The 17,918-nt window shown below is 42.9% G+C and overlaps 4 protein-coding genes across 7 annotated transcripts; 2 read left to right on the forward strand and 2 right to left on the reverse strand.

Annotated features, from left to right (window-relative positions):
* The first annotated feature begins 282 nt into the window (after window positions 1-282).
* LOC135432679 (uncharacterized) lies at window positions 283-9,793 on the forward strand. 3 transcript variants are annotated; one of them, XM_064688440.1, is made up of 4 exons: window positions 283-483; window positions 5,750-6,113; window positions 6,336-8,247; window positions 8,548-9,793. In XM_064688440.1, the coding sequence occupies exons 2-4, from the start codon at window positions 5,971-5,973 to the stop codon at window positions 9,598-9,600; spliced, it is 3,108 nt and encodes a 1,035-aa protein (XP_064544510.1). In that variant the 5' UTR covers window positions 283-483; window positions 5,750-5,970; the 3' UTR covers window positions 9,601-9,793. The 3 variants fall into 3 exon arrangements, with proteins under 3 accessions (XP_064544510.1, XP_064544511.1, XP_064544509.1); XM_064688441.1 differs by having other exon boundaries at window positions 8,551-9,793; XM_064688439.1 differs by having other exon boundaries at window positions 284-483; window positions 6,336-9,793.
* On the reverse strand, window positions 406-2,232 carry LOC135432681 (atrophin-1). Its single transcript, XM_064688444.1, has one exon. The coding sequence runs from the start codon at window positions 2,221-2,223 to the stop codon at window positions 880-882; it is 1,344 nt and encodes a 447-aa protein (XP_064544514.1). The 5' UTR covers window positions 2,224-2,232; the 3' UTR covers window positions 406-879.
* Window positions 9,627-10,929, reverse strand: Pex10 (peroxin 10). The gene is made up of 2 exons (XM_064688445.1): window positions 10,515-10,929; window positions 9,627-10,461 (listed from the first exon to the last, which is right to left on the reverse strand). The coding sequence occupies exons 1-2, from the start codon at window positions 10,785-10,787 to the stop codon at window positions 9,835-9,837; spliced, it is 900 nt and encodes a 299-aa protein (XP_064544515.1). The 5' UTR covers window positions 10,788-10,929; the 3' UTR covers window positions 9,627-9,834.
* Window positions 10,930-11,073: 144 nt separating this feature from the next.
* Window positions 11,074-17,779, forward strand: Tmep (Transmembrane endosomal protein). Of its 2 annotated transcripts, XM_064688442.1 has the most exons (8): window positions 11,074-11,377; window positions 13,189-13,468; window positions 13,531-13,696; window positions 13,760-14,018; window positions 14,082-14,418; window positions 14,868-14,942; window positions 15,004-15,088; window positions 16,463-17,779. In XM_064688442.1, exons 2-8 carry the CDS (start codon window positions 13,190-13,192, stop codon window positions 16,738-16,740), a joined length of 1,479 nt encoding a protein of 492 aa, XP_064544512.1. In that variant the 5' UTR covers window positions 11,074-11,377; window position 13,189; the 3' UTR covers window positions 16,741-17,779. The 2 variants fall into 2 exon arrangements, with proteins under 2 accessions (XP_064544512.1, XP_064544513.1); XM_064688443.1 differs by lacking the exons at window positions 11,074-11,377; window positions 16,463-17,779 and adding an exon at window positions 15,262-15,386.
* Window positions 17,780-17,918: the final 139 nt, after the last annotated feature.

A 17,918-nucleotide genomic window follows, 5' to 3' on the forward strand; every position in this document is an offset into this window, starting at 1 on the left:
GGTCTAAGCTAAATGAAATACCTGTGAATGGCAATACGACGATACACATGATAATGCAGTATTATTTAAGATTCTCGCAAAAATATGGCTAAGAAGCTACTAAAGAAACTGTAGAAATTAAAAATAAATACATGTTCATATTAATTCATACATTTATTTAAATAAGCATCCAATGCACAAGTATAGTAGTCAGAAGCGTATATATAAGTACCGTACATTTTGATTAATCAGCGTACTATTTTTCGGTACAAGCATTTATCGATATAATTTAGTATCGATAAGAGTTACGGCCGCCATTTTTTTTGTTACTACTACAATTGAAGTCGACTAGGCCGTGTTGCTGAGAGAAAATTCACATTTTCACATTGATAAACTATAGAAATTGTCAAAATAAATATAGCGTTTGACCTAAAAAAAACGAGCCCTTCTCTTTGTGCATTGGTCCCCAATAAGTTTGCATTGCGTTTTTATGGTTTGCCATTGGTGAGTAAAAGTTCATTGATAAAAGTACAAACATGCATGCATACGTATGGAAATATGTATGCATGTATGTACTAGTGCGACGACAAATACATTAGAAATCAGCGCCAGCAGCGGATACACCCAACTACAACGTTCTGCTCTGCACTTAATTAATTAACTTAAACCAGCTATTGGCTACGACGCCAGAGAAAGTGCACATCGCGTCACGCATCGATTGCAATTTTCGCAACACAGTTTGGCAACGCTATCGATTTATCCAGCCTGTACTTTTGGTCCTGTGTGCGTGCGTGAGACTGTGTTGTTTGTGTGTATACATTTAGGAATACGCTTGCATTCATACATAAATACATAAGTCTTAAAAATATAGTTGTAAGTTTAACAGTTTGATGTACGTATTTAGTATTTTAAGCCACGCGATCGAAATGTGTTCGGACGATTGGCGCCAAATGAGTTGGTGCGATAGCTGGGCACAACATTGAAATTATTTCCAGTTGCGTAAGCTGGCAATGGAGGCGGCTGCGGTGTTGGCGGGCCCCGATTGATGCCCAGACCATTGTTGCGCAGGCTGGGCGCCACATAAGGTCGCTGGCTGGTAGAAGCCCCAGCGCCAACACCTGCACTTGCACCACCCCCTCCACCTCCACCTGCACCTGAACCCAGAGACGGGGACTGGGGCTGCTGCTGCTGCTGGGGCACATTTGCCGGAAGATTATTACCCTGCGTCGGCTGTACAATTGGCGGCACTAGCGAGTTAACCGTGGCGAAGTTTGGCGGCTGCTGTGCCTGTGGCTGTTGCTGAGTCGGTGTGCTTGGCTGTATCTGCGTCCGCTTGGCCAGCGCTGGCGCCAAGTAGGGATGATTGGCGCCGCCGTTGGTGCCACTGCTGTTGCTCTGCGGTATATCGTAGCTGCGTCCCGACGGTGTCGTCACCTGAATGCTATTCGGCGGCGCCGGCACAGCGCACGGCTGTGGCTTGCTATAGTCATAGCCATTGGGCAGCACCTGCACATAGTTTTCAAAGAACTGGCTTACCGAGTGCATTGGCGTCGAGTAGTTGACATTGATGAGAGATTCGCGCGTGCGCAGTCGCTTGGCCGGCTCCTGTTCTTGTTCCTGCCTTTGTTGCTTCTGCTTCAGTGCCAGGGCTTGCAGGCGCAGTATGTTCGCCTGTTTGATGTGGGGCAGCAGCTCGGCATCGCCCTTGATCTTCTCCACGGTTGCCTCATCGCTGTCATTCGCATCCTCGGCATGCTCGCTGGTCGCCTTCGTTGTTGGCTGCGCCTTTGTTGTGCTCTCCGCAACTGTGGGCTTCTGCTCCTTTGTCTCCTTCTCGGCCGCCGGCGCGTTTGGCTTTTTGCCATTAACAAAATCAAAGAGCTCGTCTATATCTGGCACCTCGGGCAGTCCACCGTAGGAGTCAAAGTTATCGCGAAACGCATTCGCCCAATCCTCATCCTTGTGCAGCTCGGGATTGATGGTCAGCTTCACTTGCCTATTGCTCGCAGCACCCGATGAGCCCGACTCCCCGCCGCCGTTGCCGCCCACATTTTTGATCACTGTAATTGTCTTGACGCGCGTTCCTTCCTTGGAGTCAATGTTGGTCGCCGCATAGCTTAGACTCAGATCTCGTTTGGCCGGCTGGGTGCGCTCAAGGGCCTCGGCGCCCTGCGGCGGATATTTAATGCTGATTATGGTAGCGCCCTGGACGCCGACAAGCAATAGCAGCCCCAGTGCCGACATTGACTAGAAAATAAGTTTCAAAAGTGATTTTAGATTATTTTTTACTGTTTGCGCCCTTTAGTTTCGTTTTGGAATCGCATTCATGGTTAGTAAGGCCACTGAACGATTTTATCTTGAAAATAATTTATGCAAAAATTGTTAATCCAACATTAAAGTGTTGCATTCTTACGAACTATGACGGACTGAGACATCGCAGGATTTTGGGAATATTTCACATCATTTTTGCAGACATTTTTTCTTTAGAATTCTCACAAAAAATCTAGCTTCATATCTATTTGATTGTAATAAACATTGTTAACATCAAATTGATTGCTACTCAATAGTTTTAAGCTTCTAATCAAAGTCGGCAACATGTTTAATTATCACTCTTCATTATCTTGCATTGAGTTCCGTTCACATCTAACAGCTAGTTGAAAAGACCTGGCAATATTTTATTTTGTAGTCAGTAGCGGAAAATCCTTTTCGAGAGCAAATAGTTTTTAATAAAGAAACCCTAGAAGCTGTCTTTAAACAGAAATAATATTTAATATGTACCTTTGAACTAATTTGATTGCCTTATAATAAAGTATTTCCTGCAAATGGAATGACTTTCTGATAACCAAATAATCTTCGATGTTCTGCTTAAACTATATTGGTAATTTGTTTGTAATATAGCTTTAAGTTACAAAAGTTAAGGTTTTGCTTAATGTGAAGAGTCAGTTGGCTGTTTAAAAACTTTGTTTAAAACCGATTGTTTGAGATAATCGGAGGCGCAAGTAAATATATAATAACTTAAGACCAGTCGAAGATTTGGAAGCTTCGGAAATTAGCACGTTAAACAGGTTCCTATAATACATGCCCAAAGATCGTTCGATAGGCGCCTCACGCGATCTTTAATGCTATATATCTCTATATATATTTCGTATTAAGTGTTATAGTGGAGCACTCACAATTGATAATCTCATTTCTTTTGAATACTCAACGCACGCGACGACGACGACGACGACGATTGGCGACGATGACTATGACACGGTCAAATCTTTTGTGTAACTGCGGCCCAGATGGCCAACAATGGCTTTTTATATAGCCAAGCGGAAGGAGTTGGAGTTGTGGCTTCCTGTAATGTTTTGGCGTTAATCAGCTAAGCGCCAAAAACAAACACAAACAAACAAACAAATGTGGACGCAAATGAAACAGGCCGCGGCCACCGCCTCCTCCGACTCTGCTCCTGGACGCACACTTGGCGATCGGGCTGCTTATTTATATTTGTGCTGATAGTTGTCGTTGTTGTCGTTCGTTGCTGTTGCCGTTGTTGTTGCTGTTGCCACAAACTGTGGAACGGAGTGTGGCGGCAAATGTGAATCGAATTGTAGCTGCATAATCGCTTTCCAATTACGTTCAATCTGATCAACTGGTTTAGCGCGCATTTCTTTTTGGGCAGACAGTTTACGTTTTGGCCCCGACGCACCATTAACAGGTAATTGAGTGCGTCTAATGAGGAAATTGAAAAATGCTTAACGCTGTCGTCTGGCGCTCTCAGGTAGTTGTTGCTGCAGCAGGCTGGGAGCCTATAGGCTAGGGACACAGTAGCATCATAATAAGGTGTGCGCTGCATTTGCTGGCCAGTTCCTGGGGCGACCTTCATTTGGAGCGGGAAGGTCGCGCTGTCTCTGGGTAAGTGAAAGACGCAATTGTGGAAATCTTTCTAATTTCATTAACCAGTCACAACTTATGGCATCAACATGTCGCCTGCAAAAAAAAACTGGTCCTCTTATGCAACACGCCCCAAACAGTCGCCCGACTTGCCAAACAAAGTCACAGTCAGTTGAGAGAATCTGGCTCCTAATTAAACGCAGCTAAAACAACAAGTTGACAGAGATAAGATATTCAATAGAGCAAGTGGCATTTATTAGGGGGAAATGGTGTTCAATATGTGCTTAATGTTAGAAATCGAAAGAAACACACAAATATGTTGGATTTATTGGTAAGCTTGCGGCTCCAAATGTAACATTCTAAGAATTGTAGTCAAATTATGAGCATTCTAAGGATTGTAGCCAAAATAATGAGAATAGATAATAGTTCGTCAAAATAAGCCTTTAAAAGCCTTCTACCCCTATTTGCCTGATGCTTGTCTGCTAGAAATGAAATAATCACATGCTCTTAATATTTATTATAATATATGTATGTATGTGCCTTGCCGTCCAGTCTTTGAAATTTGAAAACAATTTGTTGTCTTGTAAGCCGAGCGCCGGATCGTGCCAGAATACCCAAAACATCAGTTTAGTATAGAAATTTCTTTATTGAAGGACTTTTAAAAGTCCTCAGACTAGTTAAAAATAAAGTGTTTTTTTACTTATATACGGAATATAATAAAAATACGTATTTCCTTGAAGATTTAAGAATAGAGATGGTCATAAAAGATCTGGAACGAATACAATGTTCACTTAATTCCAAAAACTTAAATCCTCATGTGGTTTGTACAGCTGTATCTAAAATTTCAAGGGATTTTCAGCTTTTGGCAATAATTTTTTAGTTTAGTCCCATTATTAATATAAAAGATTAAAAATATGTGTTTTTTTCGGTAAACGAAATTTTGGTAAGTTTAGCCTAAACTTATTTAGAATAAATAAATTATTATTTGAGCGAATATCTACTTTTAAAGTTGGTTGTTTTCGAACAAATTGAAACATTCAAAAGAGAATAGATAATTTTAAGTACCAGGGGCCGTATATAGAACATACGGTAAGCTAGCATAACTGTAATCATAATCATATCGCAAGGTCTTTAAATCAAAGATCTTATTGCAAAAGATGAAATAATTATTATTTATAACGTTTAACTTACATCCACATCTGGATAGTTGACTTTATTAAAACATCGTAAAAATATATATGCTATATATGTTGTATACCCTAACATAGAAGATATATATCTACGATATTTTTATACACTCGTAAATCAAAGTAAAGAAACTCAATTTTGAATCTAATGTTTCTATAGGAACAATATGATAAAGTAAGATAAGATAAGATGTTGCTCGTATACATATAAGGGGCCTATTTGGAGTTGAACTTTCTAGGAAATAAAGTTGAAGTTTTCCATGCTTGAGCTATCGATTTTTACGCAAGTTTCTTGGTATAGTTGGAAGATCCATATAGGGCGGATCATAGGTATTGCCTGAAGAAAAAAGACAGATTAATGGAACATAGCTTGAAAATTAACAGACTTTTTTTTACTTATATCCATATAAATGGTCGTCCTGATAAAGAATGAATATATATATTCCATCCTTAATCCATGACAATACTGTTATACCCACTGCTGATCCCATTACTGATTTTATATATACATATGCCTTACATATTAAGTGTTTAATCGGAATCGAATATAAATTGCCTAAAATATAATTTAGGATAATTTTCCAAATTGTTTAACTTGTAATCGCTTTGCCCGACCTTGTTTTACTATATGAATTGTAACTGCTTATATATTAGCATGAACAAATTTTGGTGGCATTTTCTCCTTAAGACTATGATTCTAATTTCAGATTTCCTGGAAACTGGCTGGGACTCGGCTAGCTGGTCATGGGACTGCCCAAATGAGGGAAACAAGTGTTTTAAGAGGCTGGCAAAAGCTTTTCAACTGATTTCAACGAGAGATCAGTGCAGCAGAAAAATAAAAAACCAACAAACAAATAACAAAACACAATAAGAAAAAAAAAGAGAAACTATAAAAAATAAACTGCCAAAAAAACAGTCTTGAATCAAGATGAGTGTCATTATTCGTTTGCAAAACCTGCCGTGGACGGCAAATGCCCGAGACATACGAAATTTCTTCACGGGCCTCTCGATACCGGAGGGCGGTGTTCACATAATCGGTGGCGAAATGGGCGACGCATTCATCGCTTTCAGGTAGTTAGCTAACTCTGATCTCTCTCACTCTATATATGTAAATGTTGTTGTAGCTATTCAAGCGGATCCGGCTAGGCAGATCTAGACACAGTCAAGTTGCACAACAGATCTGTAACATATATATACTTATATATATACAAGATATATTTATCAACTGTTATCCTTTATGTTTAAGCACTTGCCCTTATTTGTTGCTTCTCTTCTCTCTCGAACATCCAACAGCACCGACGAGGATGCACGCTGCGCCATGCTCAAGGATCGCGAGAAACTGATGGAGGTACAGGTGCGTTTGCTGCTCTCCTCGCGCGCCGAAATGCAAAAGGTCATCGAGACGGCGCGCAAAGTGAGCGTTGCTGCTGCTGCTTCCGCTGCCGCCGTTGCCGTTGCCGCTGCCACGCCCACATCAAAGTCAGGGGCGGCGGCGTCGGCGTCGGCGGTATCAATGCCGCCAGTGCCACAGCCGCCAATTATTGGCGGCCTGAACAGTTTTCTGCTTGGCCAGCAACAGCTCAAGCAGCAGCAGCAGCAGCTGACTCCGGCCGTGGCAGCGGCGGCGGCAGCGCTGGGAACTGTGGCCACGCCCTCATTTTTGGCATACCAGCAGCAGGCTGGCATTTCACTGGCCGATGTGGGCGGCCTCAAAGCTGAGAAGCCATCGTCGGAGCTGGCTCTATTTGGCGCACGACGCCGGCACAGCCGCAGTCGTAGTCGCAGCCGCTCCAGCAGCTCCGATGACAGCGATCGCAGTCACGATCGTGCGACACGCGATCGTGGACGCAAGCGTCGCTCCGAGCTGCGCGGCGACAGCAGCGAGCGTGAGCTCAAGATGCTGCCAAAGCCACAAGCGATGCCCATCGGTGCCGTGTCCAATCTGCTGCCCTGGGCACTGGGCGCCAGCGCTCCGCCAGCAGCAGCACCAGCTGCTGCTGCTCTTGCTCCGCCCGCAGTCAATTTGCCCGGCCTAAGCGCTATGCCGGGCCTGCCGAATATGCCCGGCCTGCAGCAGCAAATGGGCATTATGAGCGTGCTGCCGCCCGTGCTGCAGAGCTATAGCACCACCAGCAATGTCACCACCAACAACTACAATCTCAATCTGGCAGCTGCTCCACAGCAGCAGCAGCAACAACAACAGCAACAGCTCGCCATGATGGCTGATCTGGGGCAGCCCAAGAATCAGGTTGCGGCTGCGGCCCAGCAACAGTCGGAGCCAATTGCCTTTGCCAATGTCAATCCGTATGCCCAAATGTATCCGCAGCTGTTCCAGCAGCAACAGCAGCTCCTGCTGCAGCAGCAGACAGCCAAAACTGCGCCAGGCATGGCCAACTCACCCGGCTCACACGCTGCGGCAGCTGCTGGCGGCGGTTCGGGTGGTGTTGGCGGCAACAACAGTGGCGGCGGCGGCGTCAGTGGTGCGGCCGGCAGCTTGTCCGCTCCGATAGCCATTGCGGAGACGTGCTACATCAAGATAAGCGGCATGTGCCCCAGCACATCGTACAGTGATCTGCGCAAATACTTTGCCGGCCTCTATATACCGCACAATGGCATCAAGATCGTGAACGGAGCGAATGGCACACGGACGGGCATTGCCTATGTTGAGTTCTCGCGCGTGTCCAGCGCTCAGAAGGCGCTGCTGCGCAACAATACCATGTTCCGGGATCGGCTAGTACAAATTGTGCCCATTAGCGATGAGGAGTTCGAGCAGGCCGATGAGCGTGCCCAGCGCCACAGCGGCGGCGGCGGCGGAGGAGGTGCCAGTCGAGGCGATGAACGTGCTTCGTCAGTCGCTGCTGCAGTGCAGCAAACCAATGTGCTGTACGTGGAGGATTTGCCGCAGCTGACCACCGAGCAGGATATTATGAAAATGTTCTCTGCCACGTGCACCATTGTCGACATCCTGTTGGCGCCCAGTCCCAACAATCGTCGGGAATTCGTTGCCTTTGTGCTGTTCGCGCGCGAGAACGAGGCACGCTCCGCGCTGGAGGATGCCTCGCGGCATTACATTGGCTTTCGCAAGCTGCGCGTGCGCGCCAGTAGCCAGGCAGAGATGCTGAATGCCAGGGAAAAGATGCGGCGCGCCAGCGAGCAGTTGCAAAAGGAGGAGCAGCAGCAGCGCGAAGACGCTGAACGCGAGCAGGTGAGCAAACAACTACAGCTACAGCAGCAGCAGTTGCAGCTGCAACTCCAACAACAACAACAACTCCAACAACAACAACAACAGCTACAACAGCAACAAGTACCACCACAGGAGCTTCTAATGGCCATGGCCAAATTCAACAATGATCCACGTCGACGCAGTCATGAGCCGCAGCAGCAGCAGCAGCAACAACAACCAAATGCTCACACACACAACAACAACAACAGCAACAGCCATAACAATTTGCAACCGTTTGCCAACACTGCCATGCATAACGGTAACATGCCCTTTGCTTTTCAGCAGCAAAATAACGGTCCCAACAACAGCAACGGCATGAATATGATGAACAACAGCAACATGGGACCATTCGGTGGCGGCATGCCACCCAACAATCAACAGATGCAACAGCAACAACAACAACAGCAGCAGCTGCAGGGACATCCACGGCGTCAGGAGGACGTGTTTGTGCGCGTTCACAACTGCGAGTATGCGACTCGAATCAACGATCTGGGCGAGCTCTTTGTCTCGGAGAATCTGCGCATTGAGCACATTGAGATGCTGTTCAATGAGCGCAATCAGAGCGCCGGCGAGTTTATTGTGGAATTTGCCGATCCACTCAATGCCAAAATTGCCATCCGAGAGTTTCACAATCGTCGTTTTCGCGGGCGTGGCCTGCGCTTGACCACAATTACGCCGCAAGAGATTGCCGATCGCATGAACAAACCGTTTATGGACTATTTGCCCGGCGGCAATGGGCCGCGACAGGTGGACGCAGGCGATGCCTTGTCATCGCCCATACAGCAGCAGCAACCGCAACAGCAGCAGCAGCAACAACAATCATCGCGACGTCGCGGTGCAAGTCGCTTTGATGATGCCAGCAATCGTGGCGGCAACGGTGGCGGCGGCAATCAATCGCAGCTGGATAGCGACGATAGCAGCAATTCCAAGCAGCACTTTAATCCATTTGCCAAGCGTGCTGGCCCAGAGCTGGGTCTCGATGAGCTGGGTGGCAGTTCGCCCATGCTGAGCTCAAGCATTAAGGCAACCAGCAAGAATGGGGGCGGCAGCGATGGTGTCCCGGAAGATGATGGCATACCCGACAAGTTCAATCGCGCCGGCTGCGTGGTGGCCATGCGCAACGTACCCTTCAAGGCGGACCTGAAGGACATACTGCGTTTCTTTAACGATTACAAGCTCAGCCCAGATGATATAATACGTCGTTTCAATGATGACGGCAAGCCCACGGGCGATGCGCGCGTCGCCTTTGAATCACCCTCGGAGGCGCGCTCCGCCTTTGAGTCGAAACGGCGCAAGCAAATCTTCAATCGCACTGTCTATCTAGATATTATTTAAGCCTGGGTTCGAGAACTAAAATCGAATAATAAATGTAAATATATATTGTTAGGTTAGGTTAGACACCATGGCAAACAGGGTGATAAGCCAAAATGCAGATGGCACTATTGTCAAATGCCACCAAAGCTGTTAAATATCATTATTATTAAACGTTGTACATTAAAGCTTCAATAAATTACTATACATAACTGTATGATGAAGATACAATTAAAGTATTTATAGCATTAAAAATACTTAGGCGTAATTTTGCAGCTGTATCACCTGCGATTTTTTCAGCGATTCGCGGCACAGCGGACACTCGTCGCGCTCCTCCAGCCAATCGAGTATGCAGCTCCAGCAGAAGAGATGACCACAAGGCGTTAGGCTGGCGCTCTGACGCGGCTCCAGACATAGTATACACTGCGGCACATCGACTGCCGATGGCTTGGTGCTCGTCTCTCGCTGCAGGAAGCCTTTGGTCGCCTGTTTGAGTGCCTCCAGCTGCTGGCGTTTGTGCTCCTTCCACGCCTCCCAGCCGCCAATGGCCAGCGAGACGGTGACTTGCAGGAATGTGATAATGCCAAGAATTTTGTAGCCGTACAGCGAGAACTCTGGCTGCAGCCAGTGCCGGATAAGAACGTAGTTGATGCCCGTGACGCGCTTGGACACCTGATATTTGCCGGCATCCAAATAGAATAGTGACTTGTGCAGCGCCTTGATATAACTAGGAGACTGTCGCATGTGTTGTATCAGCTTCTGCAGCTTTTTCTTGGCGTCCGGCACAATTTCATCATGTTCAGCTATATGGAGCTCCAGCTTTTGCAGCACTCGGAGAAACAAGGCATCTCCACCGAATTCCAATATGATTGCAACCAGTTGCAGCTGCAGAAAGTACTTGAATAGGGGTTCAGCTATAGTTTTATTGATGTTCTTACCAAGCGGCTGGGAATATGTTTATACTTCCCGTCGACCTGTATAATGCCCGTGTACTCCTCACCCAGCGTTTGCAGATTGTTTAGCGAGGCAAAACCATGATAGCTCAGCTGCGCTATCAACTGACATAGTTGATTATATTTGATCCAGTTTCGAGGCCCTGTTAAACGCAAAATATCTGACAAATCCTCGGCCAGCTCGTTGGTGTAGCGTGCATCCTTTTGTACTGAGCGCACAATTTCCGGTTGCCGTGCCCGGGCGTTACGAAAGTCCATGTTGCTGGGAGTCTAGGCTGTGTTTACATTATTCAACCAGTAGTAGCGCTCTGCAACGGCAGTTCAAAGTTCAACACAGATAAGTAAACAAAATGTGTGTTTTGATTCCATGGCTAAATCTTGTACATATATCGATAATGCAATTGATAGCCCAGCAGTTTTGCAACACTGCTGATATCAATACAACAAAGTATCGATTCACAGCTGTTAGCCCTATCACATATATCGATATGGAAAATGACCATCCCTAAATGTGAAAAAATCATCGTCAGTATCGATAAAGTATCAACAATCCTGGTTCGCATGTTAGTGAATTGCCAAAAATTGCTGAAATTTGGTGTGCATTATATATAAAATTAGCACGTTAATAATTAACAAATAGAGCGCTGCTTTTAATTGTTGTATTTTGGCTGTGACGGTGTTTAATTTATCCCCTATTGAACAGCAGAGGAGCACGAACGTCTGTTCGCGTCGCAGCGACGAAGAAGAAAAAAAAATTAACCAGCAATTGTTGGAGCAAAAATAAACGGAATTTCGAGCTGTGAAAATTAAACGCAAAAGCAAATTGTGAAAAGTTGCACTTAAAAGAGGTAATTAAACTGCATTAACGTGTTCGTGTAGCAAAGTTTCTATAGTGTCTATGTGTGTAAAAGTTGATTTCCCTGAAATGGACGTGTTGCAAGTAAAATACCCATTTTTGATGACGAAATTTGATGAATGTGTGTGTGTGCGTGTTTTTATTTTCAACGACGTCGACGTTATTATTCGCATTTGATAAGCAGGTGTGAGTGAGCAAAATGCGTGTGTGTATGGGATTTGATAAGCAGCGCAGCGACAAGTCACCCCCCATCAGAAAGGTCGCATATGTTGGCATTTAAGCCTCGTATTTATTTACAGTGTGTGGCTAATATTTTGGACACACGTTCGAAAATCAATTTGACTGCTGAAGCAGAAGCCACACAAAGCAGATAGCTGCACCCCCCTGACCAAAAATGTAATTAGCACTGGCTGAAATTGTTGCTGGTTTTGATTTCGGCCCATACTCCTACAAATCTACATACACACACCCATACACACAAAAGTTGGCATTTTCTTCGCGTCTGTCAAAAACGCTTCCGCGCTGCGACTTCAATTGGCCCAGTGGAGACTTTTGCTTGTGGAGACCTTGCCTTGTGCCAATATAATAGCTCTGTATCTTTAGCAGACAGCAACTTGTTGTTGCTTTTTTTCTTCGCTTCTTCTTATACTTTGTATTTCTCTTTTTGCTATACTTTTTTTCTACTGTTATCGCAGATTTGTTTCAGTTCACACTTTTTGGGTTTCAGTGTCACAGAATTTATATATGATAATGCTTTGTTTAATAACAGATTTTTACTTGGGGAGAAAACAGTTCGCTTAACTTCAGGTTAAGTTTCCAGTTCCAGTGTGTATGTCTGAGTCATTTTTGTGTTATTTTTGTATTTAGCGTACTTTTTCTTTGTTTTCGAATAAACACGATAGCGTTCGCAGTAATACCGCAGTTGTTATATTCAAAATTCCACAATCGTTATGCATAGAGGCTTGCCTACGCTTGTAAAAAAAAGTTACAACTGCAAATTTCGATAATATTCAATGCTTTAGCCCACACTGATTTTGTAGAGATTTTGAGTTTACAAGTTTTGAACAGAGTAGAAATTGCATAGCGCAGATTTCTCCCTTTCCGCCTAACATAACTCATGAATTTTTCATTAAGTTTTACACGAAGCTCGATTCAATTTGATTTGAAACTCTCCATGCTGAATTTAAATTGAAATCTGTATCGTTTCCGACTGATTTCAGTTGAATGAACCGGCGCACCGAGCATATAAGTGTGCGTTTAATTTAAAATAAATGCCATAATGCATATATAATTGCCGATTTGCGTCGCCACTGAGCAGCTTCGCGTGTATACAGCCTGTTTGACACATGTTTATTGATTGGGGAACACAGCTGTATTTACCTACGTTGCATGTTTGGCCATAGATCTAGTATAGAATCGATATGGAGCCGTTAGAGTTGACCCTGAGCAGGAAAAATTTCACGCTAGAAACCCACGGAAAGTTATTGCGAGTCCATTTAATAATGTTGCTTTGCGTGTTAGTCGCTATGTTTACTATCATCATCACGATGATGATGATGATGATGATGATCTAATGCGTGCCTCTTCACTGCCCCACATTTTGCTGCTGACCCCATTTGGTGAGCATTGCAAGCTGTCTCTCACATTTACAATTGTGGCGTGTTGGAGCTGGAAAAAGTTTCGTGTGGATTGTCAAAAAATAAACAAAACGTAAACATATTGCTTGTGTGCCTAATCCTTATACTAACATTTTCTGTTTCATAATTTTCTAATCTAATTCTTGACTCTGTTTTATTGTGGCAGAATGAGCACAACGCCGGCCAGTCTCATCGAGGCGGCTTTAACTGTGAGCAGCGTCGCTGCCGCTGCTGCTGCTGCTGCTGCTGGCAACGCAACTGCTGCATCGACGACCCTGAAACCGAATACGAACTACGTTGTACAAATGAAAAGTCCGTCGAGCGTCGCACAGGAGCCATTGGATCCCCTCCTACATGTGGGCGATGGCATATTCCTGCAAACTAAGACCGCACAGGTGCTGGCAGGCGTGTTTGTCTGGGCGGCGCTGTTTGTCACGTGTCAACAGGTAGCAATTTATCATCGAAATATATCCACTTCACGATTAACTAATCGCATATCCATTTACAGATCTATCAGCATTTACGTTGGTATACCAATCCTCAAGAGCAGCGTTGGATAGTTCGCATACTGTTTATTGTGCCCATCTATGCCACCTACTCGTGGATTAGTTTGCTATTCTTCAACTCGGACAACGTTTACATTTACTTCTTCACGGTGCGCGATTGCTACGAAGGTGCGTTATGCTCATAATCTCTTTCTGGCCACAGTCTGCTTTAATCCTACTTCGTTTTTACAGCCTTTGTTATTTACAACTTTCTGTCGCTATGCTATGAATATCTTGGCGGCGAGGGTAACATCATGTCTGAGATACGCGGCAAGCCCATAAAGACCTCCTGTTTGTATGGCACATGCTGTCTCAAGGGCAAGACATACACTATTGGGTTTTTGCGCTTCTGTAAGCAGGCCACGTTGCAGTTCTGCTTGGTTAAACCGCTGGTGGCGTTTATCATCATCTTCTTGCAGGCCTTTGGACACTATCATGATGGCGATTGGAGGTTTGTTGTGTTTGATACCTAATCATCTAAATGTTTGCTTAATGTCTGCCGGTTCCTTTATAGCGCCGATGGTGGATACATTTACATAACCATCATCTACAACATTTCCGTATCGCTAGCATTGTATGGCCTATATCTGTTCTACTTTGCCACACGCGATCTGCTGACACCGTTTGAGCCCGTACTGAAGTTCTGCACCATCAAGTCTGTCATATTCTTGTCGTTCTGGCAGGGCGTGGGTCTGGCCATACTCGAGAAGGCGCAGGTCATATCGCCCATTGTGGACAGTGCTGGCACTGTCACCTCAGCGGGTACCGTTTCCGCTGGCTATCAGAACTTTTTCATATGCATTGAAATGCTGTTTGCAGCCATTGCGCTGCGCTATGCTTTCCCCTATCAGGTGAGTGAATTGCTTGTAAAATTTGACAGGTATTTATGTGCTTAAGATACAGTCGGGCGTCGGATAAGATAAGATCCAATTCGCTTTGCTTATCAACGAAATGTGCCACGCATGAATGACAGACTATAACAAACTACAAAGTTTCACAATCACAGCAAATGCTTTTACAATTTGACTATCTGTTGTTGTGGTTTATAGCTACAGTCATGCGAGTCATGTGACTCATGTGGTAGATTCCCTATTTGTTTATAATGTAGCTCTGATGAAGGTTCAATTTGTAAATAGTTATTCGATAAGCATGGGCATATCAGATAATAAACAATGTAGCAACATGTTAAACTATCTCATTATTCACACAGATTGCGAGGGGTGTTCCTTTGTATAAGACATTTAACTATTAGCAGCGCAATGACTATTAATTAATGTATTGTCTACCTACCTTTTTTCAGGTCTATGCGCGCAGCTGCATTGGTGACGGCCATGGACGCTCTGTGACCATGCAGTCAATTTCAAGCAGTCTCAAGGTAAGCCATATAATCATTTTTCTTGGCAAGAGCAGACACTTACCATTTTCGTATTTTATAGGAAACCATGAATCCCAAGGATATTATGACAGATGCTATACACAATTTCCATCCGCAGTACCAGCAATATACGCAATATAGTTCAGGTATGCATCGATTTTTTTCTGTGTACTCTCTGGTTTTTCTCTTTTGAATGTCTGTTGCCTGCGCTCTCTGTAGCTATTGTTGTTAATCTTATCTTTTACTTTGCTTTCATTCGCATTACATTATCATTATGTTTTACACTTTTGTTTTTCTTTCTGTTTCTTATCTTTTGCAGACGTAACCTCAACTCAACGTTACGAAAAACTCTAAAACTCTTATTAAAATACAAAAATACAAAACAAAAAAAAAACTCTAGCGATGCCCGCTACTAAACACTCTAATTATAATTCCAAAACAAAAGGAGGGACAAACAAATAACAACAAATTATAAAAGCAGATAAAGACAAATCAAGTGTACTTATAGCTTATTATAGGCTTACAATTTGACACCACAATTGCCTTTTGTTGCCGCTTAAAGATAAACTAAAAACAAACGATTTACAATTAAATACGTATTAGGCCTAGTTACTTACAGAAAGCGCGCACTCGAAAACCCAAAACAGAAATTGCCTAGTTACCTTAGAACTTTATGTATCTGAATTATGTACTCTAAAACCTTTAAAAGACATGCCTTGAACATCCCTCTGCTGATTTGTGTATTTTTTAAATTATGCTTATGTTACGATTTAAGTCTTTTATCAACTTATTTAAATGTTAGCATTCTACTATACATACTATATATACATATATATATATATATATATATCTATATGTATGTATATATGAGTAATATTGTATAATATTATGTATGTGTAAACAAAGATTTTATTATTATATACGAATGTAATTATTTGTAGAACTGGCAATACAAACAGATTTAAATGGAGCTTAGCTTGTACTAAAAATGGGCCCAGATTAACACGCATTTTAGACAGCATAGATATCCAATTTGTACTTATCAATTTTGTGGAATTTTTATATCAGAATCTTCAAGCAACGCTCAGTTTCTTGCGGTTTTTTACACTTAGCTTATGAACGCATTTAAATTTTTATATACGAACTTAAAGATCTTTCGATTACAATATCCGTTAGCTCAAAGATACCAAAAACAAAACATTTAGAAAAACATTGTTTGCTTTTTGATTTCCTTTTTTTGTGATAGACTCAAATCGAAAGCTCGTGCATTTTAAGTTCGCGTGCATATGTGTTTTTTTTTTTATAACTTTTTGTAAATGTTTAAACAAATTGTATAAAATATCTATAAATTATCTATATTAAATAAATGTACAATAAGCTTAAAAGCATCGCATTTACTTTGCTTGCAAATGTTTATAAACCCGCATTTTGCATGTTCTCTTACAAGGCATGAATTTCGATCTGTTGTAATTCCAACTTATCTGCTTATGTGAGCATTGGCTAATAACTAATTCGTGCAGGTGGCAAGAACTCTCGAGGCATACGCATCTCCAGCTACGACCCGGATGATCCAAACAGCGGCGGTGGCGGAAACCAAGCGGCCTCCATGGGCGCCTCAAATGCGTGCAGCGGTGGATACAATGCGGTGGCTACCGGAGGCGGCAACAACAGCTGTGTGGCATCCAAGACGCTCGGAAATCAGCGTAAATTTATTCCGGGCGGACAGCGTGTGGCCACCATAAGCCAGAACTACAACGAGAAGACGATGCTGCTAAGCAGCGACGACGAGTACCAGTAGAGGAACGCTAGCGGCAGCTGGAGTAAGGGAAGAGTTGGTCAAGACCCCGAGTGGTTCCATGTTTTGTTTTGACGAGTTGTTCGTTGTCATTTTTTTTTTGGAATATTGAAAATGTTTCGTTTGATTTGCTTGTACAATAATCTTAAGTAGCGCAACAGCAAAACAAAAAAAAAACATAAAACAAAAAACGATAGAAAATGATTGATATATTTATATACATATAGAAACGGCAGGTGAGTTATATACCAGATGTGTATATAATTTCTAGCCAATCAATATGATTACTTTGTATTTTTACACCGTGTATGTAAGATGTTTGGTGAATGAAAGTTAAGTTTAGTATGAAATTTGGATTGCTTTTCGTTTGAAAATCGTTTTAAAAACTTTGTATAAATCAAAAGAAGACAAAACTTCACCTCTAGCGTCTAAAAACCGTCGTTGAGCAAATCTACAGGCTGCTTATACAATAAAACTTCAACAAATATATTAATTAAAAAATTAAAAGAAAATAAATAGCAACACAAATGGAAAAACAATAAGATATATACTTAACAATTAAGAAAACATTTTTAAAATCAGCAACATAATTATATCGCGAATATGCTGGGTCCGGGTAACGCGTATGAGAAAATAACTAGGTGAATATGTATGTATGAGAAACCACATACATAGCTGAACAATTGATTATAACGGATTTGTAGACAACTCCCAAGCAACAGAAATGTAAAAATCTTTTACCTGTACAGAGTATGATAAATGTAAGAAAATTTCCAAAATTCAACTCACTTCTAGTGCAATAACAATGCGGAAAAGAGTATGGCTTCTCAAATAACAAAAAGCATTAATTAACAAATAAGGAACGAGAAACTAACATGAAATATGCGCTGATCGATGGGCAACTGGCAATGTCAAATTATGTAATTTTATGTGCAATGCGAGCCAACACAAAATAAACTTTTTTATGTACATCAATTTTGTTAACCAAAAAAAAAAAACGAGAATAAAGTACATAAATGTCATTAAATACACAATATAAAAAGTAAGCAATAGGAAAACCGCCGTCAAAGCTTTCAAGCCGAGCCGGAGAAATGAGCACTTACCCACACTGGATAAGGACAATAATCGGTATCGATAACGTAACTAAAAAGGCTTAAGCCGTTACCAACACTGCTCAGGCA

Source organism: Drosophila montana, unplaced genomic scaffold (assembly GCF_035044405.1).
Source record: "Drosophila montana isolate Dmon_TW-CO22-7 unplaced genomic scaffold, ASM3504440v1 contig_3213_1, whole genome shotgun sequence".
NCBI lineage: Eukaryota > Metazoa > Arthropoda > Insecta > Diptera > Drosophilidae > Drosophila > Drosophila montana.

Bases quoted from the DNA above. Each gene is read 5' to 3' on its own strand.
- LOC135432681 (XM_064688444.1), bottom strand. From the start codon at position 2,223: ATGTCGGCACTGGGGCTGCTATTGCTTGTCGGCGTCCAGGGCGCTACC.
- Tmep (XM_064688442.1), top strand. From the start codon at position 13,190: ATGAGCACAACGCCGGCCAGTCTCATCGAGGCGGCTTTAACTGTGAGC. The intron at 13,697-13,759 runs GTGCGTTATGCT...TCGTTTTTACAG, and splicing joins GGTGCGCGATTGCTACGAAG to CCTTTGTTATTTACAACTTT. The intron at 14,943-15,003 runs GTAAGCCATATA...CGTATTTTATAG, and splicing joins CAATTTCAAGCAGTCTCAAG to GAAACCATGAATCCCAAGGA.
- LOC135432679 (XM_064688439.1), top strand. From the start codon at position 5,971: ATGAGTGTCATTATTCGTTTGCAAAACCTGCCGTGGACGGCAAATGCC. The intron at 6,114-6,335 runs GTAGTTAGCTAA...AACATCCAACAG, and splicing joins GACGCATTCATCGCTTTCAG to CACCGACGAGGATGCACGCT.
- Pex10 (XM_064688445.1), bottom strand. From the start codon at position 10,787: ATGGACTTTCGTAACGCCCGGGCACGGCAACCGGAAATTGTGCGCTCA. The intron at 10,462-10,514 runs GTAAGAACATCA...TACTTTCTGCAG, and splicing joins AACATATTCCCAGCCGCTTG to CTGCAACTGGTTGCAATCAT.